A 19,624-nucleotide genomic window follows, 5' to 3' on the forward strand; every position below is an offset into this window, starting at 1 on the left:
CCATTTACTTAATTGTTTCGGGTTTGTTCTTGTAGGTCTTTTCCTTCTCTTGTGTTTCTTGCCTAGAGAAGTTCCTTTAGCATTTGTTGTAAAGCTGGTTTGGTGGTGCTGAACTCTCTCAGCTTTTGCTTGTTTGTAAAGGTTTTAATTTCTCCATCAAATCTGAATGAGATCCTTGCTGGGTAGAGTAATCTTTTTTTTTTTTTGCGGTACGCAGGCCTCTCACTCTTGTGGCCTCTTCCGTTGCACAGCACAGGCTCCGGATGCGCAGGCTCAGCAGCCATTGCTTACGGACCTAGCCGCTCCGCGGCATGTGGGATCTTTCCGGACCGGGGCATGAACCCGTGTCCCCTGCATCGGCAGGCGGACTCTCAACCACTGCGCCACCAGGGAAGCCCGTAGAGTAATCTTGGTTGTAGGTTTTTCTCCTTCATCACTTTAAATATGTCCTGCCACTCCCTTCTGGCTTGCAGAGTTTCTGCTGAAAGACCAGCTGTTAACCTTATGAGGATTCCCGTGTGTGTTATTTGTTGTTTTTCCCTTGCTGCTTTTAATACGTTTTCTTTGTATTTAATTTTTGATAGTTTGATTAATATGTGTCTTCGCGTGTTTCTCCTTGGATTTATCCTGTATGGGCTGCAGGTTTGTAGTTCCTGTTGTTTTTGGTGTCTGTCCCCAGTGGCTAAAGTTGGTTCAGTGGGTTGTGTAGGCTTCCTGGTTGAGGGGACTAGTGCCTGTGTTCTGGTGGATGAGGCTGGATCTTGTCTTTCTGGTGGGCAGGTCCATGTCTGGTGTTGTGTTTTGGGGTGTCTGTGGCCTTATTATGTTTTTAGGCAGCCTCTCTGCTAATGGGTGGGGTTGTGTTCCTGTCTTGCTAGTTGTTTGCCATAGGGTATCCAGCACTGTAGCTTGCTGGTCGTTGAGTGAAGCTGGGTGCTGGTGTTGAGATTGAGATCTCTGGGAGATTTTCGCCGTTTGATATTACATGGAGCTGGGAGGTCTCTTGTGGACCAGTGTCGTGAAGTTGGCTCTCCCACCTCAGAGGCACAGCACTGACTTCTGGCTGCAGCACCAAGAGCCTTTCATCCACATGGCTCAGAATAAAAGGGAGGAAAAGTAGAAAGAGAGAGAGAGAGAGAGAGAGGATAAAATAAAATAAAGTGAGATAAAATAAAGTTATTAAAATTAAAAATAATAAGAAAAAAAAATTTTAAGTTAAAAAAAAAAAAAGGATGGATGGACAGAACCCTAGGACAAACGGTGAAAGCAAAGCTATACAGACGAAATCTCACACAGAAGCATACACATACACACAAAAAGAGGAAAAGGGGAAAAAATATCTTGCTCTCAAAGTCCACCTTGTCAATTTGGGATGATTCGTTGTCTATTCAGTTTTCCATCGATGCAGGGTACATGAAGTTTATTGTGGAGATTTAATCCACTGCTCCTGAGGCTGCTGGGAGAAATTTCCCTTTCTCTTCTTTGTTCCCACAGCTCCGGGTTCAGCTTTGGATTTGGCCCCGCCTCTGCGTATAGGTCGCCGGAGGGCGTCTGGTCTTTGCTCAGACAGGATGGGGTTAAAGGAGCAGCTGATTCGGGGGCTCTGGCTCACTCAGGCCGCGGGGAGGGAGGGGCATGGAGTGCGGGGCGAGCCTGCAGCGGCAGAGGCCGGCGTGACGTTGCACCAGCCTGAGGCACGCCGTGTGTTCTCCCGGTTAAGTTGTCCCTCGATCACGGGACCCTGGCAGTGGCGGGCTGCACAGGCTCCCGGGAGAGGCAGTGTGGAGAGTGACTTGTGCGCTCACACACAGGCTTGTTGGTGGCGGCAGCAGCGGCTTAGCGTCTCATGCCCGTCTCTGGGGTCCGCGCTGATAGCCGCGGCCTGCGCCTGTCTCTGGAGCTCCTTTAAGCAGCGCTCTTAATCCCCTCTCCTCGCGCACCAGGAAATAGAGAGGGAAGAAAAAGTCTCTTGCCTTTTCGGCAGGTACCGAGTTTTTCCCGGACTCCCTCCCGGCTAGCCGTGGCGCACTAACCCCTTCAGTCTGTGTTCGCACCGACAGTCCTCTTCCTGCTATCCGACCGAAGCCCGAGCCTCAGCCCCAGCCCCCGCCCGTCCCGGCGGGTGAGCAGACAAGCCTCTCGGGCTGGTGAGTGCTGGTCGGCACTGATCCTCTGTGCGGGAATCTCTGAGCTTTGCCCTCCGCACCCCTGTTGCTGCGCTCTCCTCCGTGGTTCTGAAGCTTCCCCCCGCCGCCACCCGTAGTCTCTGCCCACGAAGGGGCTTCTAGTGTGTGGAAACGTTTCCTCCTTCACAGCTCTCTCCCACTGTTGCAGGTCCTGTCCCTATTCTTTTGTCTCTGTTTATTCTTTTTTCTTTTGCCCTACCCAGGTACGTCGGGAGTTTCTTGCCTGTTGGGAGGTCTGAGGTCTTCTGCCAGCGTTCAGTGCGTGTTCTGTAGGAGTTGTTCCACGTGTAGATGTATTTCTGATGTATATGTGGGGAGGAAGGTGATCTCCGTGTCTTACTCTTCCACCATCTTCCCAGCTCTTCTCTTATTTGAGTCTTTTTAATATATCCTATGTCTCTCTTCTTAACATGTCCATCATTTACTGTACCTTTTGAACATATGGAATATATTTATAATAATTTTTAAGTGTCCTTGTTACTAATCTTATTATATATGTCATTTCATTTTTCCATTTTAGTGGTTTAGGGTAGGAGAGTAAATCCAGTCCCTGCTGCCCCATTGTGTCCAGAAGCACAGGTCATAAAGGGAGTGTAAGAAGGCCTGTCTGGTACCTTCAGGGGATTAGAGGACTAATCAATAAACATTGATTTCACTTGTCATTTGAACTATACTCAGGACTTCTAAGCATTTAAAATATTAATTTGGGCTTCCCTGGTGGCGCAGTGGTTGAGAGTCTGCCTGCCGATGCAGGGGACGCGGGTTCGTGCCACGGTCCGGTCCGGGAAGATCCCACATGCCGCGGAGCGGCTAGGCCCGTGAGCCATGGCCGCTGAGCCTGCGTGTCCAGAGCCTGCGCTCCGTGGCGGGAGAGGCCACAACAGTGAGAGGCCCGCATGCTGCAAAAAAAAAATAAATAAATGAAATAAAATAAAATATTAATTTGAACTATCCAGACAATATATTCAGATAAACATTCAAACTCCTTACAATTAAAATTACCTTTGTCACCATCCCTTGTCCACCCAGTTGTTCCCGCCTCCAACATAAACCCTCTTATCAGTTTGATGTGTATTCTTCTACACTGTCTTCTTGGCATTTGCATATGCATGTGTATAATAGGCATTATCCTGACATTTGCACATGTACATGTATTTACGTACATACATGCACCTATAGAAGTATATAGTGCTATTTTCAGACAAGTACTGTATGAAAAGGTGCTGTCATACAGTAACTTTATTGTGTATCTTGTTTTTTTTTCTCCCCACTAAATATATGTTCTGACTTCTTCTGTTAATACATATTGGCCTATCTCATTCTTTTTAGTAATCGCATGGTATTCCATGGTATGGATGTACCACCATTTGTTTAACCATCATATATGAGGCATTTAAATGTTTCAGTTATTGCTCTTATAAACAGTGCTGAAGTGAACAATCTTGTTCTTGCTTTTGTATGTGGCAAGTGTTTTTCTAGGTTAGATGTCAAGAAGAATTTCTAGGTCATAGGGGGTGTACATGTCATAAATTTTTAAAAATTTTTTTAAATTTTTCTTTTTTTTTCCTTTTTTGAAAATTTTTAATTTTTTCTTATTTAGTGTTTTTGCTTTTGCATGTTGTAAATTTTAATAAATTGTGCCAACTACCCTCTAGAGTGGTTGTCCCAGTGTACGCTCCCCCCAAGCAGCATATGCCTAGTACCCATCTCCCTGCACTCTTCATGACACTTCAGGTTTTTAAAAATTATAACATCCCACACCTATAGAGAAGCAGACAAATCTCACTGAGTGACAGCTCTATGTGTTATCCCAAAGTGAACCCATCCATTGTGGATTATTTTTTAATATGGAAGATTTCTCTGTTTTTGTTTGTGTTCTAGTCAAAGTTCTTTTTTTTTAGATATACTTTAACTGGTTTATGTAAAAGTTGTATGGAATGTAGCAGTCATACCCTATAAAAAGACAGATGGGTGATTTTGGATTTTAGCCCTTCTAATGTAATTTTCATATCAGTTGTGAAGGGCAGTGTGGTTTTGTAAGGTTTTCATTGTTGTACTGCTAGTTACACTTCTGAATACCTCTGAGGCCAGGTCTGGTCATTGTGAAACAAAGGCTTCCGCTAGCAGCTGCCTGCAGTAACAGTAGATGTTCTTGAATTAATGGTCAAGTTAAAATGTCTTCATAGTTTCTGCTTCAGGTGAGTGTCACCTGCTCTAAGTATAGAAAGGAAAACTGAGCCCTCCATCCTGCCTGTTGCCTGATTGCAGTTGTAGGAGGCCACCTGTTCTCAGAGGACTTGAGAGCTGTGAAGAGAGGGTTCTTGGGTCACTTCAGAGGGATCAGGATTGGTCCTTCTCAGAAGAGCTGCCAGAAGCTCCTAGAATAGACAGACATTGGGCCAAGTCACTCTGCCCCCCGCTCCTTACCTCCTTCTCCCAGCCTTTGTCTGTTTTCTCATTCTTCCTCTGTACTCTGCTGCTGGAGAGGAGGACATAATGGGCTTTCAGTCTCCCCGCGAGCGTTTCTGGTAACTTGTTCACTTGTTATCCCCTCCAGTGCACAGAAGAAAAACCAGACTCTGAATTCCCTTTGATTCCTGGGCTTTAATTTAAAAGCTAAAGTATTAGCACTCACATTTGAGAATTTGTTTGCCAACGTTTACATCAGTTTGGGAAACTGGGAGGAGGGCACAGTAGATTGCCGACATGCAGAGTCAGCTACAACGTTAGGAGTTGTGATTTAATTTGTCTTCTTTTGAGCGACCAGCAGTCCTCAGAATTGATTAGAGAGTGACAGCGTTGCATACATTTAATAGTCAAAGTGTTTATTTGGGGATAATAAAAATTGTGTCAAATCTGTCAAAGAGGTTTTTGGATCTACAGACTCGTGGGGGGAAAGCTGAATTCATAATAATACATAAAAGACGGGGCTTCCCTGGTGGCGCAGTCGTTGAGAGTCCGCCTCTACCACTTGAGTTCGTTCGTTGAGAGTCCTCACGAACCTGGACGGGTTCGTGCCCCGGTCTGGGAGGATCCCACATGCCGCGGAGCGGCTGGGCCCGTGAGCCATGGCCGCTGAGCCTGCGCGTCCGGAGCCTGTGCTCCGCAACGGGAGAGGCCACAGCAGTGAGAGGCCTGCGTACCGCAAAAAAAAAAAAAAAAAAAAAAAAGACCACATAAGCCATGCTAAGCAGAAAAGTAAACACTGTCCATTAATTCTTCTGTTGACCTTTCCTCCTGCCATGTTTTTTTTCTTTCCCTCAGTCATTGACTGTGGGGATGTCTGCAGCTGCTCTCTGATTTCTTGTTTTATAACAGTGAATTTCTCTGTCTTCCTAATGTACAAGGTAGATTTCTCTTGCTGATATTTGTGTCTTGGTTGTTGTTGAAAGTGAGTGGTGTGGGTGACTGCTCCCAGGAAAAAACAAGACACAAAGGCATTCTCTGCCCAGGACACATCATCAAATATATGCAGACTCATCTCTCATTGAGCAAAATATCTTCCTCTTTGGCAGCCAGAATGATTCCCTTGGTGCCATATTCTCCAATCTGCCTGCTCTGAAGCCAGCAGCTATTGCAGGCTTGGCGTCCCAGGCACCCAGTTAAGCGAAGGTGACGTGTGCAGCAGGTATCAGATGGATCTGGATATAGAAAAAGCAGCTGGTTCAAAACCCCATCAGCTGCCTTTCTGTGCTGGAGTTATTCACACTTGGGTTAGATAAGGCGGGGAGACCTCCTACACTGGCACGGAAATGGACCAGACAGTCTGGCTCGTTGGGCAGCCCATCCACCTCCAGAGCCCCTGCTTGCCTTCCCTTCAGAGTGACTGGCAGATCTCTGGAATTCAGAACTGAGTGCATGCTAGACAGCACCCTCATACTGGGTAGTCCCCTTCTTTCTGCCTCTTTGGTTCTTTAGAGAGAAATAAACAAACACTGACTCTCCTTGGACCTGTGGCTTAAATTAGACAATTTTGCAGTAGCGGCTTTCTCTTCCCACTTCTCCCTGGTTCTCCACACACCTGCTTTTCTTTTTGAATTCTTCTTTCCTTCTTTCAAAACCCAACAGTTAGATACCAGACAGGCCATTTTCATGTTAGTGGTCATCAAGGAAGACTTGAACGTTGGTTTTCTTTTGGTTTCGCCTTTCATGTCAGAGTTCACAGAGATTAACTGTCTTTTCTCTGATCCCTTCCAGAGTAAATGTGTCAAATACTGGCCTGATGAGTATGCGCTAAAAGAATACGGGGTCATGCGCGTTAGGAACGTCAAGGAAAGTGCTGCTCATGACTATACGTTAAGAGAACTTAAACTTTCGAAGGTTGGACAAGTAAGTATATTGTCGTACTTTAGAGACTTTGGTAACTGTGCATGGTGTGCGCTAATCCAGGGTCGTGCGGTTACTCCTGTCTGCATACCTTCAGGCATTCGTTCACTCATTGAATAACATCCATCTATCAGGTGCCTTCTATGTGCCAGGCACCGTCAAGGTACTACCGATACATCACAAACCAGACCGGCACAGTCCCTGCCCCCACAGAGCCTAGGGAGGTAGAAGGTTAAGGAGTAAATAACCAACTAAGCTTTCCGATTGTGCTCCAGCTGTGAAAGCCACAGGATGGTATGTTAGAGAGTGACTGGGTACCCGAGATGGAGTAAACAGGGAGGGCCTCTCTGAGGGGGTGCCACGCATGCTGAGACCTGAAGGTGGAGCAGCATCCAGAGGGTCAGGAGAGGAGTGTTCTAAGCAGAGGGAGCAGCGAGTGCAAAGGCCCTGAGGCCTATTCAGTGACCAAATTCCATGGCATCAGCTTTTAATTGCTTGTAGTTCAGGTTTGTCCCTGGGGTGACTAACTTTGAATCCAACAAGATTTGGATTCATTTTAATTTCATGGTGAGAGGGGCTTACTTTTTCAAGGTCCTTTGGGGACACAAAGGTAAGCGAAATAGCCTTTGTCCTCAGGGAATTGCAGTCATGTAGCCGAGAGAAGCCACATATACAAAGTCCTGTGCTGTCGAGCAGACACCGGCTGTCGCACCCGTCTAAGGTGCTGGGGTTCTGCCGAGGCTGGGCTTCCTTCCGGCCGGGGCATCAGGGAGACCGTCTCAGAAGAGGGTGGGCCTTTAGGTCAGGGTCTCTGTGGGAGAAGATGGTGGAGGGAGGGCCTCCCAGATGAAGTGTCTTTGTCAGCCAGGGTTCTGAAGTGCCAACGTCAAGGAAATGGGGTTTACAGGGAATGAAGGCAAGTGGGGAATTGAGGGAGTAAACTTGGGTCAAGAGAGGTTGGGACCAAGTTGGGAAGAGCCTTAACTCTCATGAGAAGAAATGTAAATTTTAGGGACTTCTCTTTTGGTCCAGGGGTTAGGACTCTGTGCTTCCATTGTAGAGGGCCCGGGTTCGATCCCTGGTTGGGGAACTAAGATCCCACATGCCGCAGGCATGGCACCCCCCCCCCCCCAAAAAAAAAGAAATGTAAATTTTATTCATTGGCTGGTGTAGGACCCGTGACGGTTCTTGTGCCAAGTGGACACGTGTGGAGGAGACAGGTGCCAGGAAGGTGTCTTACAGCCCCCCGAGGGAGGAGTGGGATGGAGGGACTCCAGTGGCCAGGACGCCTGTAACCAGGAGGGCTCCGCAGAGGTCTAGTTCTGATGGCCTCTCTCCACGTTTTGCTTCTTTTTCCTTCCTTTGGAAATGAATATGATATAAAATGCCAGAATAAACTCTAGAAGAGAAGCGAGGGATGTGAGAGACCCCTTGGGGGGGTGAAGTCTGCAGGGTGTGTAGGGATAGTTTGGCTATTGGAGGAGGAGGAGGAATCAGACATCGTAGGGGTTTGAGTCTGAGTGGACGGTGGCACTGTGGCAGAGGTCTGAAAAGCTGGAAGATGTACAGGATGGTAGGGCTTGAATCATTTGGGTAAAAGATGGTAGGGGCAATGGAAAGAAGGGGACCAACTGGAGATAATTGCGGATGTAAATGTGAAGGGATTTGATGATGGCGTGAACGAGGGGCGAGGGCTGCAGCAGATTTGAGGAGGGAGGGAGGATGAAGCGCAACCTGCTGGACACGTAAAGTTTGAGACGCCAAGGCGAGGATGCCGGGGAGGCAAGGGTGGAGGCTGGACGAGGAGGGGGATGGGATCTAGAGCATCGTGGATGGGTTGGTTTTGATTGATGGGGATAGGACTTCTTGGCCACAGGAGGGAAAGAGGAGAAGGTGGCCACAGATACAGGGAGGGGAGCTGACAGGGATTGGCTCTAAATTCTCTATCAGGCCTGAGGCAAGGCCATCCATTGCCATTCAGAGGGAATAAGAAGAGGCGAAATGCTTGAGGAAAGTGGGGAAAGGATGAAATAGTCATTGTGTAGCAAAGCAAGAAATCCAGTACATTTCTGGGCAGTGCTGAGTGCCCACTGAGGTGGTGAAGATGAACATTCAGTGATACCAGTCACCTGGTGTGAGTTTTCTCCAAGGACACTCTGTTCCTTGGGTACAAAACAGAGAAAGTGGGTGGTTAGGTTCGTCCAGGCTTGGGGCTTTGCTGGGGCGGGGCGGGGTGTGTGTGTTTGTGTGTGCAGTGGATGGAGAGAGGGTGGAGGGAGTGGAGGTCTGTGATGGAGAGTGGCTGTCAGGAGAGTGCGTGGAATCTGAGCTGGGCAAGCCAGCAGCCAAGGGCAGGAGGAGGCAGGCGGAGGGTGGAGGAGGGGCTCAGTGGTCTGGTGAGTTCCATGAGGTGGTCGGGGGACTGAAGTGAGCTGGAAGCCTCGGCAGTTGTGGTCCAGGGTGGGATGTCAAACTTCTGATGTCAGCGGGGGTGCGGTTGTGGGGAGAGGGTGGAGGTTCAATCGATTGCAGAGACTGAGATAGCAGTTGTCAAGCAGAAATGAGAAAGAGATTTAGAGGACATCAGACAAAGATTCCAGATAGGTTCTTCTTCAGGTTTAGTGATAAACTACCCATCTTCTCATTGTCAGGTGTTTCTCAGTAGCAGGTGGATTTTTCTTCAGTTTTAGTGATAAACCATCCATCTTCTTGTTATCGGAGATTTGGGAGGAGCAGGTACGGGAAATGTTGGCGTTTGGGTTTGTGTTTTGCACCCTCGGATGCAGGTGCTGACGTGGGACCGATCGTTTCTCCAGAATTGCTGGTCACAGATTATCGGCTTCTTTATAGAGCTCGTTCCATGTTTTCTAAAGTGCTATCACATGACCTCAGTTAAGCCTCCTAATTGCCTGGGAAGGAGGGGTGGGAGCAGAGACCTCAGTGGCCACTTACAAAGGAGGAGGAGCAAGGATGCTCTGGGCGCTGGATCTCTCTCGTTCCCTGTCCTTTCTGTGACCCCGGTAGTCCCCTGATTTTGAGCTCACTGGTAACATCCAGAAAAATCTTTTTCTGACTCAGCAAATTAAATGCACGTAATTCAAGAAAGGATCTTGATTGTGGTTCAGATTCCCTGGATGTTCTGAAGGTTACTGGTGGTGAACACTGGTCTAGTTACTCTCTCTCTCTTTTTTAAAATTCCCTTTAAAAATGTTACTTAGCTTGGATTGTCTCCAGATATGTAGAAAGAAGATGTAGTGACGAATAGTGCTGTTACAATGATCTAATCTGGGTAGACCCAGAACATGATGCTTTTTGGTTTTTTGTGGTCTTGGTACCCTTGTTGACCTTTATTAATGTCAGTCCTCAGAAGAGCACCAGTGTACTGAGTCTCTTCACTGTCTACTGCGCAGTGGCTGTGTGTTTAATTGACGTTGTTTAGTCCTCGCGATGGTATTGTGACTGAGAGAGTCTTATCTCCATCGGCAAATGAAGAAGTTGAGGCTTAGAGATGTCCAGGGGCCGCAGTGAGTGTGAATCCTGAAATTTGGGCCTAAATCCACTCATCTGACTGCAAAGCCTGTCTTCTTATCTGCTTTGCACCAAACAGAGTTTTCAATATCATATTATAATAAAAGTGTGTGTTGGGGGAGGGGAGGAGAGCGAGGTACAAAAAGACAAAGAGGAACAAGTGCTTGAGGGCATACCCGTTTTCTCATCTGGTGGGAGGAGAGCCCTGAGTCCCAGAGGCCTCAGTTGCCTCCCAGGTAGAGCTGCCCTTGGATGAGGAGGATCAGGGACCTCGTCTGCCCCTGGCTGAGGATTCAGAGACTGATTCGGGCTGTAGTTTCCTGAAGGACAAATAGCCATACAAGACATCTTGGTTCTTATGACAGAGGCCAAGGGTTGCCTCCAGGATTGCTCAGCCAGACCCAGAAGGAGGAGGGATCTGGGAAACTCGTGCAGGGGACCCGTAAACAGTGTGTGAGGAGCCTCTGTGCGGGCGCGGTCCCCTGGCTCATGTAGGATCTGGGAAAGATGGGGACCGGACGAGTCCTCAACCCCTTGATTTATTTAATTCTTTTCTGGTTTTTCTTGGCTCTACTCCAGGGGAATACGGAGAGAACGGTCTGGCAATACCACTTTCGGACCTGGCCGGACCACGGAGTGCCCAGTGACCCCGGGGGCGTGCTGGACTTCCTGGAGGAGGTCCACCATAAGCAGGAGAGCATCATGGACGCGGGGCCTGTGGTGGTTCACTGCAGGTGACCAACCCTTCCACCTCTAGGACACTGCCTGTCCCGTGTCCTGACGCCCAGGGGGCTTGTTTTTACCTGCCCATCCCCAGCTTTTTAACTGAGGGAAAAATTTCCTCTCTGTTTGAGGCATTAAGGGACCACTTTGACCCAAAGTACATTTCTTCTAGATCCTACGGGACCACCGTGTACCTGGGGGTGGTGGGGCACAGGGTGGTAAACACAGTCCTTATTCTCAAGGAGCCCTTAGTCTGGTAATGTTTGCTTGGTTTTCTTTGTTAATATAATAATTTAGGATTCATCTCTTTGATTGTGCTTCTGTTCTCTTTTTCCACGGAAATAAGGTATATTTTTTTCCCCTGACAATATACTTGTTTGCTTCAGAAGATTCAGACCGCTCCCCATCCAGGCTTCTAGAAAACAGGCCCATGGCCTCTGCACCAGAGTTCTCAGGCTGCTGGTGCCCAAGCTTAGGTTTCATGATTATACTGGGGAAAGTTTGGTTTCCTAAATCTCTTTCACATGCAAGTAGATGTGTGTGAAACGTTATTTATTCAGTTCTTTAAAAGCTCCTTTTTATTGAGCACTTGCTCTATACCAGCATCTGAGCTCAGTGCTTTTCATCCATTACTCATATTTGATCCTCACAACAACCCATTTCACAGATGAGGAAACTGAGGGTCAGAGAGGTTAAGGGAGTTGCCTCAGGCACATTGTGCTGGAGAAGCTGGGCTCCAAGTGTAGGATGAACTGAGTCCAAAGCCCTGTGCTCTTTGCTAATATATTTGCAAATATAAATACACAATCTTATAAACACTCCCAAGAGCAGACATTGTTTCTGTTAATGTTAATAGCTTTGTTTTGTGTATAAAACCCTCATGAATGACTCCGTTGTCCTCGCTTTTCATCCTTCTGCCCACAGTGCTGGAATTGGCCGAACAGGGACGTTCATTGTGATTGATATTCTTATTGACATCATCAGAGAGAAAGGTAGGTCATCTGGAGGACAAGAAGCTACGGTTCCTGTTTTCAGTTTATGAAAGGAAAGTGCTAGTGAAAATAGCCTGTAGAAGAGAATTGAAGTTAAAATATTTTCACAAAAATCTAGGCTGGAGACTTCAGCTTTCAGTATGTTTGCCAGAGAACAGAAGTGATGCTGTTTGAGCTTTGGGCATAAAACAAAGCCTAGGAGCTGTGGGTACCACTGCTCTGGTCTTTTGTTGAACATGCAGCTGCCTAATCCTTGCTGATGGTAGGGGACGGTGCTGTTGGAACGTGAGGGACCCCTCACTGCTGACCCTTTACGCTGTAATCTTCTAGGATCCTAGGTATTGGTCAGAAGGCCAGTGCTGTAGCCCTTGGAACATGTTCGGTTAGAACATTAAAGACTAAATTTGCTTTATCTCTGAGTCTGCTAACAGTTGTGCATTAAACCACTTCACATCGTCTCTGCAGTTTGTCCTGATACTCCATGGTGCTTGCTTTGTAGGTGTCGACTGTGACATTGACGTTCCCAAAACCATTCAGATGGTGCGGTCTCAGAGGTCAGGGATGGTCCAGACAGAAGCACAGTACCGATTCATCTATATGGCTGTCCAGCATTATATTGAAACACTACAGCGCAGGATTGAAGAAGAGCAGGTACCAAGCCTAGAAGGCTGGAGTGTGGATTTTCAGTGTTTTTATCTGGGCAGCTTGGATATGCTCTCCTTCCATGCAAAAGGACAGGCTCTGATAGACAGCTGTCTTTCTTTGAAAAGGAGAAACAAGTTCCCAACCAGGAAGGGCCTCTCTGGAAACGAATTATTCCCTACTTCACAGCTCTGATTTTTCAGTATGGAGTAGCTCAGGAAGGGGCACCAGGCCTGACAGATTGGGGAAACAGCCACAGAAAAATTGGGATTTTCCCAGGCTCACATGGCAAGCTTAGAACACAAAGCCTCAAAGTTTCCAGCCTGTTCCACTTTTGGTCCAGGTGATATTCATCCTGATTCCATCTCTTAAATGAACACCTCACTCTTAATAGCACATTGAACCACCAATTTGGTCGAGTTGGAAACAGTAAAATTTCAATTTTAATAAGCCATGCATAATGAAGAACAATGTGGCATTGGTGCCTTTCCATTGGAAGCTATTCATAACAGACACACAGCTGAGTTAAAGAGGATTGAGGAGACTGCTCTTTTGGGAGCTTAGGTTTATCTCCCTCGCCAGCCCCAGCCCCAGCCCCATTGCTGTGCTGCAGACTGGATAGTGTCTAAACATCAACAGTATTTGCCTGCTTTATCCTGTTTATTGCCTTCCAGAAAACTCAGCTTTTCAAAATAGGACCTGCCACCTAATTGAAAGATTTCTAGCCTAGCAGCATAGCAGCCACGTTATCAAAGTGTGGTTAGCCAAAGTTAGTTAGTTTAGTAGGTTCTCAGTCCACACAGAAATACTCACTAGATTGTTTCCTTATACAAAAACATCTTCAGAAGCAGTGTGTGTATAGAAAGGTACCGTCAAATAGTTAACAAGCTACTGGTTTTGAACTTTACTGCTTTAAGTCTGACTTTGTGTTATTGTAAGTGCTATGAACTGTTATAGATGGTTACTGTAGGCTATTTTATATTTGTCTTCCAGTTATATTAATTTGGGCCAGGAATACTTAAAGCATAAAGTTGCCCAAAGAGAAGGACTCCTAATAAATACAAGAGAGTATAGTACAGTTGGTACAAATGGGAAGTTATTTGGGACTATCTTGAAGAACATAATGTAGTCTTGTTCAGAAAAGCTGGGGGGAACGCTCTCTGTTTCACTCAGAAGCTTTGGTTTTTCTTCTTGTTTTGGAGAATTTAGGGACTTTCCCTCCCAGCTTTTCTGGCGCTTCAGATCTTCCCATTACCATATATGGTCCCTCTGACCCTGAATTTGAAGTTGTAATTTGGATTTAGGAACTACTTAAAAAAAAAAACCAAAAAACCTTTATTGCTGCTCTTTTATTGGAGGTGAGGGGTAGGAGAGGTAGAATGTAGACAGAATGTAGTCTACAGAATGTAGACCACAGAAACTGAATGTCCCTGGTAATCCCATCCCAAGAGTACTAGAATGCATGCATGCATTCATCCACTCAGCCAATACTTTTTTGGTGCCAATATGTGTCAGCACATGAACTACTATTTGGTATATGAGCCTTTGGATTTATGTAGCCTAAATATATGTAGGCTTAGATTATGTTTATTTTTAAAAATTAGATCCCGTGATATGTTGTTTTCTGCATTGTATTGTTTGATTCAGTGTAGGAACTTGCTACTTGATTTAGTGGTAAAGTAAGAAGTACTTTATTTTAGCAGAAGGTTTAAGTGGCAGACTTAAGAACATTAAAACCACCTGATTTTTAAATTAAGCAAAAGAACAAAACTCATTTAGGATAATTAATTATTTTGAAATACAGTCATTTCCAAAATTATGAAGCATTAAGGACCTTTGGGAGTGGAAGAATGTGCTACAGAGGGATAAATGAAAAAAAGAAAAGGCAGTAGAGAAACAGACAGCATTGGAAGGAGGAAATGCAAAACAGAGGTGGGAATCTAGAGGAAATGCAAATGAGCAAGAGTGAGAAAATTCTCAGCTCTTTATAAATGGATCTTCTCACACTCTGCTGTTTACTTGGAAGTAGATTTCTTTTGTTAACTTCCATTTTAGAATTAAAACAATTTTTTTTTTTATTTGCAGAAACAGTATAATGGAATTCCCTTCACCCACCTTTCCGACTGTTAACATTTTAACACATTTACTTTATCACTGGTTCATATTCTCTCTCTCTCTCCATATGTATATATACACACACACATATATAAATAACTTTATATATACCTATATAATTTTTTAAATGAAATGTTTGTAGGTTGCAAACATTAATGTCCCTTTGCCTCCAAATACTCTGATGTGTATTTGCTAGAAATAAGGACATTCTCTTATATAACCATAGTAAAGTTATCAAAATCAGGAAATTAGCACTGATATAGTAACTATTTTCGAATCTATAGACCGTGTTCAGATTTTGCCAATTTGTCCTACTAGTATCCTTCGTGTGGTTCAGGGTCACGTGGTGCATTTAGTTGTCATGTATTTTTAGTCTCCTTTAATCTGGAGCAGTATTCAATCTTTATCTTTCATGACCTTGACACTTTTGAAGAGTTCAGACCAGTTGCTTGGTAGAATGCTCCTCAGTTTGGATTTGGATGATGTGTTCTCTTGATGAGATTCAGGTCATACATTTTTGACAGGACGGTCGCAGAAGTGATGCTGTGTCCTTCCTGGTGCATCACATCATGAGCTCCCTCTTGGTTTGTTTCACTCCAAAACAAACCAAGGGCGGTGTTAACTTTGATCACTTGATTAAGGTGTTGTCTGTCTGATTTCTCCACTGTTAAGTTGCTGTCTTTCCCTTTTTAATTAATATCTTATAGGTAGATACAAGAAACTATATAAATGAACAATTTTTCATCATACTTTTTGCCTACCAGTTTTATATTCATTCACAATTCTTGCCAGGAAAAATGACCACTGTGACATTTGCCCAATGGTGATTTTCTCTTTCCACCATTCCCTTTTCATTTATTAGATGGAAGCCTACTATAAGGAAAAGCTTTCCCATCTCCCTTATTTATTTATTCATTTATTTATTTATGTCAGAATGGGTTATAGTCCATTACTGTTACTTATTCTGTTGCTTAAACTGTCCAAAATTTGCCTAGTGGGAACCTTTTCAAGTTGGTTCCTGTGTTTTTTTGATATGTTCCCATTTTTGATTACTTCCTTACTCTTTTTGACACCACAAGATGATCTAGGTTCATCTTGTACTTTCCCAGCCATTTTTCTAAGGAGTCCTGATTCTTCTTATTGAAGAGTGGTATTTCAAAGCCAAGATCTGGATACTGGGTATGTTTGTTTTTACTGGTATAATATTCTTTGAATTGCTAATTAGCAAAGTAATTACTCCTCTTGTCCAGCTCTCTCTATATAATCCCTCTCTCTCTCTCTCTCTCTCTCTCTCTCTCTCTCTTCCCATTTTTGATTACTTCCTTACTCTTTTTGACACCACAAGATGATCTAGGTTCATCTTGTACTTTCCCAGCCATTTTTCTAAGGAGTCCTGATTCTTCTTATTGAAGAGTGGTATTTCAAAGCCAAGATCTGGATACTGGGTATGTTTGTTTTTACTGGTATAATATTCTTTGAATTGCTAATTAGCAAAGTAATTACTCCTCTTGTCCAGCTCTCTCTATATAATCTCTCTCTCTCTCTCTCTCTCTCTCTCTCTCTCTCTCTCCATATATATATGTGTGTGTGTGTGTGTGTGTGTGTGTGTGTGTGTGTGTATACACAAATATAGGCATGAGGCCATGCCTCCATTTTTCCTATTTTATTTGTTTCCCTAGCCTTGTGCTTCTTCACATATCTTCCATAATCTCCTTGGTTCAATAAAAAGGTGTTTTCACATTTGTTCATTTGTTTATTCATTCCTGCATTAATTAAAGTCAGTTGTATTATGTGCCAGGCACTGTGCCAGATCCTCAAATTTAAGTAGTCATGTTCCTGAAATGGAAATAAATCCGTATGATGGAGTAGAAGGAGTTAGAGGGAGAGCGTGGGGCGTGTTGGGTGAGATTAGAAAAGTCAGCAAAGGCCAGATTTCAAGGGGGTGGGTCTTGCAGGCCATACTGAGGATTTAAAACTTTATCCTAAGGAAAATGGGAAATCACTGAGGATTTTGAAGCAGGGGAGTGACATAAAAAGATCCTCGGGTCTTCCCTGGTGGCACAGTGGTTAAGAATCCCCCTGCCAATGCAGGGGACATAGGTTCGATCCCTGCTCCAGGAAGATCCCACATGCCGTGGAGCAGCTAAGCCCGTGTGCCACAACTACTGAGCCCGCGTGCCGCAGTTACTGAAACCCACGCACCTAGAGTCCATGCTCCGCAACAAGAGAAGCCACTGCAATGAGAAGCCTGTGCAGCTCAACGAAGAGTAGCCCCCACTTGCCACAACTAGAGAAAACCCCTGCGCAGCAACGAAGACCCAACGCAGCCAAAAATAAATAAATAAATAATAAATAAATTTATGAAAAAAAAGAGATTGTCATTTTAAAAAGAGGGCCCTGGCTTGAGAGGGAAGACTGGGTGGGCACGAGGCTTGAGCAGCTGCAGGGAGACCAGCGTCAGTGAGAACCGATGGTGGTTTGGACAGGATAGCAGGGGCTGATAGTGAGCCCAGGGAGAGTAGAACCAGTAAGATTCTGTGGTTAGATGTGGAAGGAGTCAGGGTGTTTGTAATCCTGACTTTTGAGCCCAGAGGACCCTGGGTGCATCGTCTTGTTGCTCCATAACTTAGACAAGAGCATTTTCATTTTACCCTCTCCCTGCTCTGGGCTTTTGGGCTCTTTTGTAATTTAAGGTTTAAGAACGTAACTGGGGTTACTCACGTGGAGAGATAGTTAATACCAGATGATTTTAGAGCCTCATGGTTGGTTCCTCCTTTCAACCTTGTCTGTGTGTCAGTTGACAAGACTGTAAGATTTATTATAAACATTGCAAGAGACTTGGTAACCATGCTAAGTCATTGAATTCCAGTGGAGGATAGATCAATTTCAGATCATTTTTTAGACCTCCTCTGAAATAAATTTCCCTCCACTCCCCAAAGCAAAACAAAACAAAATGAAATAAAACAGCCCCTACCCCCTGGGAATTTTTCTTGATCTATAAGACAGCCTGGGCTGTCATGGTTCCGAGAAACAAACCCATCTGACTTGTGAATCAGTTTTATTTCTTGTTTTTCCAAAATAAGCTAAAAAGCTCCAGCATTTTTATGTTATTCCTCGAGCTGCTATGATTTAAAAAAATAATTCCTGTTCCATTTGCATTAATTATTCCTCGTTGGAAAATTCTTTTGTCATCACTTCATGTAGAAATATTGATTTTGATTTTCAAGCAAGTGTGTAGGAGGGAGAAAGAAATGGGGGGATGGAGTTTCAGTCATGCAAGATGAACAGGTTCTAGAGATCTGCTGTACACCAATAGCAGGTGGTTAACAATATTATACTGTACACATAACGTTTTGTTAAGAGGATATATCTCATGTGTTTTATTTTACACCACAATTTTTTAAAAAGTTGAGTAGAAAGCATCTTTATGCTTCAGCTTATTTATTGTATATTTAAATTTTTTATTTAAAAAATGAGTTAGGATTTTAAAACTTTTAAGTAAGTGATGTTCTCTGTCAATTCTTCCAGCTAATATTTAATTTTAAATTATATTGTATCTTTAAAAAAATTACTTCTTATGTAAGTCAGCATTTCAGTGCTAAAAAGTGTGTGGCTGCTATTCAGAGGTGATTATTCACAAGGACTTTAAATTTTTAAAACCAGTTCAAAAAAATTCAAATACTATATAGACTCAATGAAACGTTTTCTCCTTGGATTTCTTTTTTGCAATTTCTTCCCTAGACTATAAGTTCTGTAATGACTGCAATTTATAATAACTTGGTTTGGCTGTTTTAACAGAGGCTGAATAATAGTGCCTTAAACAAGATAGAAGCTTATTTCTCTACAGAAAAGTCCAAGCTGGTAGGCAATTTGGGGATCAGAGGATATAGGGCAGGGACCTAGGTTCATCCAGGGACCCAGGTACATTCGGTCTTGTCCCTCTACTGTCCTTTAGGATGTTTCCTTTTCCACATGGTTGCAGAGAGTAGGAGGAAGTGGAGGGCAAGCAGCTGCCTGTTAATGTAGGAGTCAGACTTTCTCTGTTGAGGGTCAGACAGTGAGTCTCTTAGGCTTCCCAGTTGCATATGGTCTCTGTTGCATACTCTCTCTTTTTTTACAACCCTTTAAAAACTATTAAACTTGTGATGAAGTAACTATTCTTAAAAGCCTTGCAAAAGGTCTGGGCTAGATTTGTCCCATAGGCCATTAGTTTGCCAACCCCTGTTTTAAGGTTATGACTAGAAATTGCACACCACTTCCTCATCTGTTAAATAGGGCTGGGACTTCCCTGGTGGTCCAGTGGTCAAGACTCCACGCTTCCACTGCAGGGAGCGCGGGTTCGATCCCTGGTAGGGGAACCAAGATCCCCCGTGCCATTTGGCGTGGCCAAAATAAATAAATAAATAACATAAATAAAAAATAGGGCTAATAATAGTATCTATTTCAAAAGGTTGTTATGAGGATTAAAATGAGATAATATATTCAAATAGTGTCTGACACAAAGCCAGTGCTTAGAAAATTTTAACTGTTTTTACTGTAATAATAATTGATATTTAACTCTGAAAGAGAATTAGCACATTTTTCTTTTATCTCCTGATTTTTGTCATGGTTTATGACATTTATATCTATAATTATGACAGTTCTGTGTTAGTGCTGTATTTAGATCAAAACTCTAGTCCTTTTATCATGGTTTCTGTTTCTCTTAATTCTTTGTTTTGATTTTGATTTATCTCTGTTGGCTAGATTTCATTACTAGCTGTTTTGTTTTTTTTTTAAGATAATTGCATTCTAAGTTTTTACATGCTTAAAAATGTCCGAACATTGGTTTTATATCTAAAGGGTAACTTAGAAGGGTATAAGATTCTTGGGTTTTTTTTTTCCCCACAGGATTTTTTGGAATTAGTGGCTGTGTTGGAGTCTAAAGTCAATTTGATTATCCCCCCTTATATGTGACTGACTTTTTCTGTCTGGAGATCCAATCCAGGCATATTCTTTTTTTTTTTTTGCGGTACACAGGCCTCTCACCATTGTGGCCTCTCCCGTTGCGGAGCACAGGCTCTGGACGCGCAGGCTCAGTGGCCATGGCTCACGGGCCCAGCCGCTCCACGGCAT

At 44.2% G+C, this 19,624-nt stretch overlaps 1 protein-coding gene and 1 long non-coding RNA gene across 4 annotated transcripts in view; both read left to right on the top strand.

Moving 5' to 3' along the window:
* The window catches only part of PTPN11 (protein tyrosine phosphatase non-receptor type 11), an 83,355-nt gene that overhangs the window by 53,800 nt on the left and 9,931 nt on the right, over positions 1–19,624 (top strand). Inside the window, exons 10-14 of one of the 3 annotated variants that reach the window (XM_028480690.2) lie at positions 6,384–6,515; positions 10,608–10,774; positions 11,688–11,755; positions 12,255–12,406; positions 14,483–14,619. In XM_028480690.2, the coding sequence (XP_028336491.1) occupies positions 6,384–6,515; positions 10,608–10,774; positions 11,688–11,755; positions 12,255–12,406; positions 14,483–14,527 (564 nt within the window). In that variant the 3' untranslated portion in view covers positions 14,528–14,619. Of the gene's footprint in view, positions 1–6,383; positions 6,516–10,607; positions 10,775–11,687; positions 11,756–12,254; positions 12,407–14,482; positions 14,620–19,624 lie in introns of those variants that run through there. The other 2 variants (XM_024121107.3, XM_024121108.3) reach the window with 2 other exon arrangements.
* Positions 15,827–16,255, top strand: LOC129391606 (uncharacterized). Its single transcript, XR_008616032.1, has 2 exons — positions 15,827–15,957; positions 16,146–16,255. It is a non-coding gene; the product is annotated as an uncharacterized lncRNA (long non-coding RNA).

The sequence above is a fragment of the Physeter macrocephalus genome, chromosome 19 (assembly GCF_002837175.3).
Source record: "Physeter macrocephalus isolate SW-GA chromosome 19, ASM283717v5, whole genome shotgun sequence".
In the NCBI taxonomy this organism is placed as follows: domain Eukaryota; kingdom Metazoa; phylum Chordata; class Mammalia; order Artiodactyla; family Physeteridae; genus Physeter; species Physeter macrocephalus.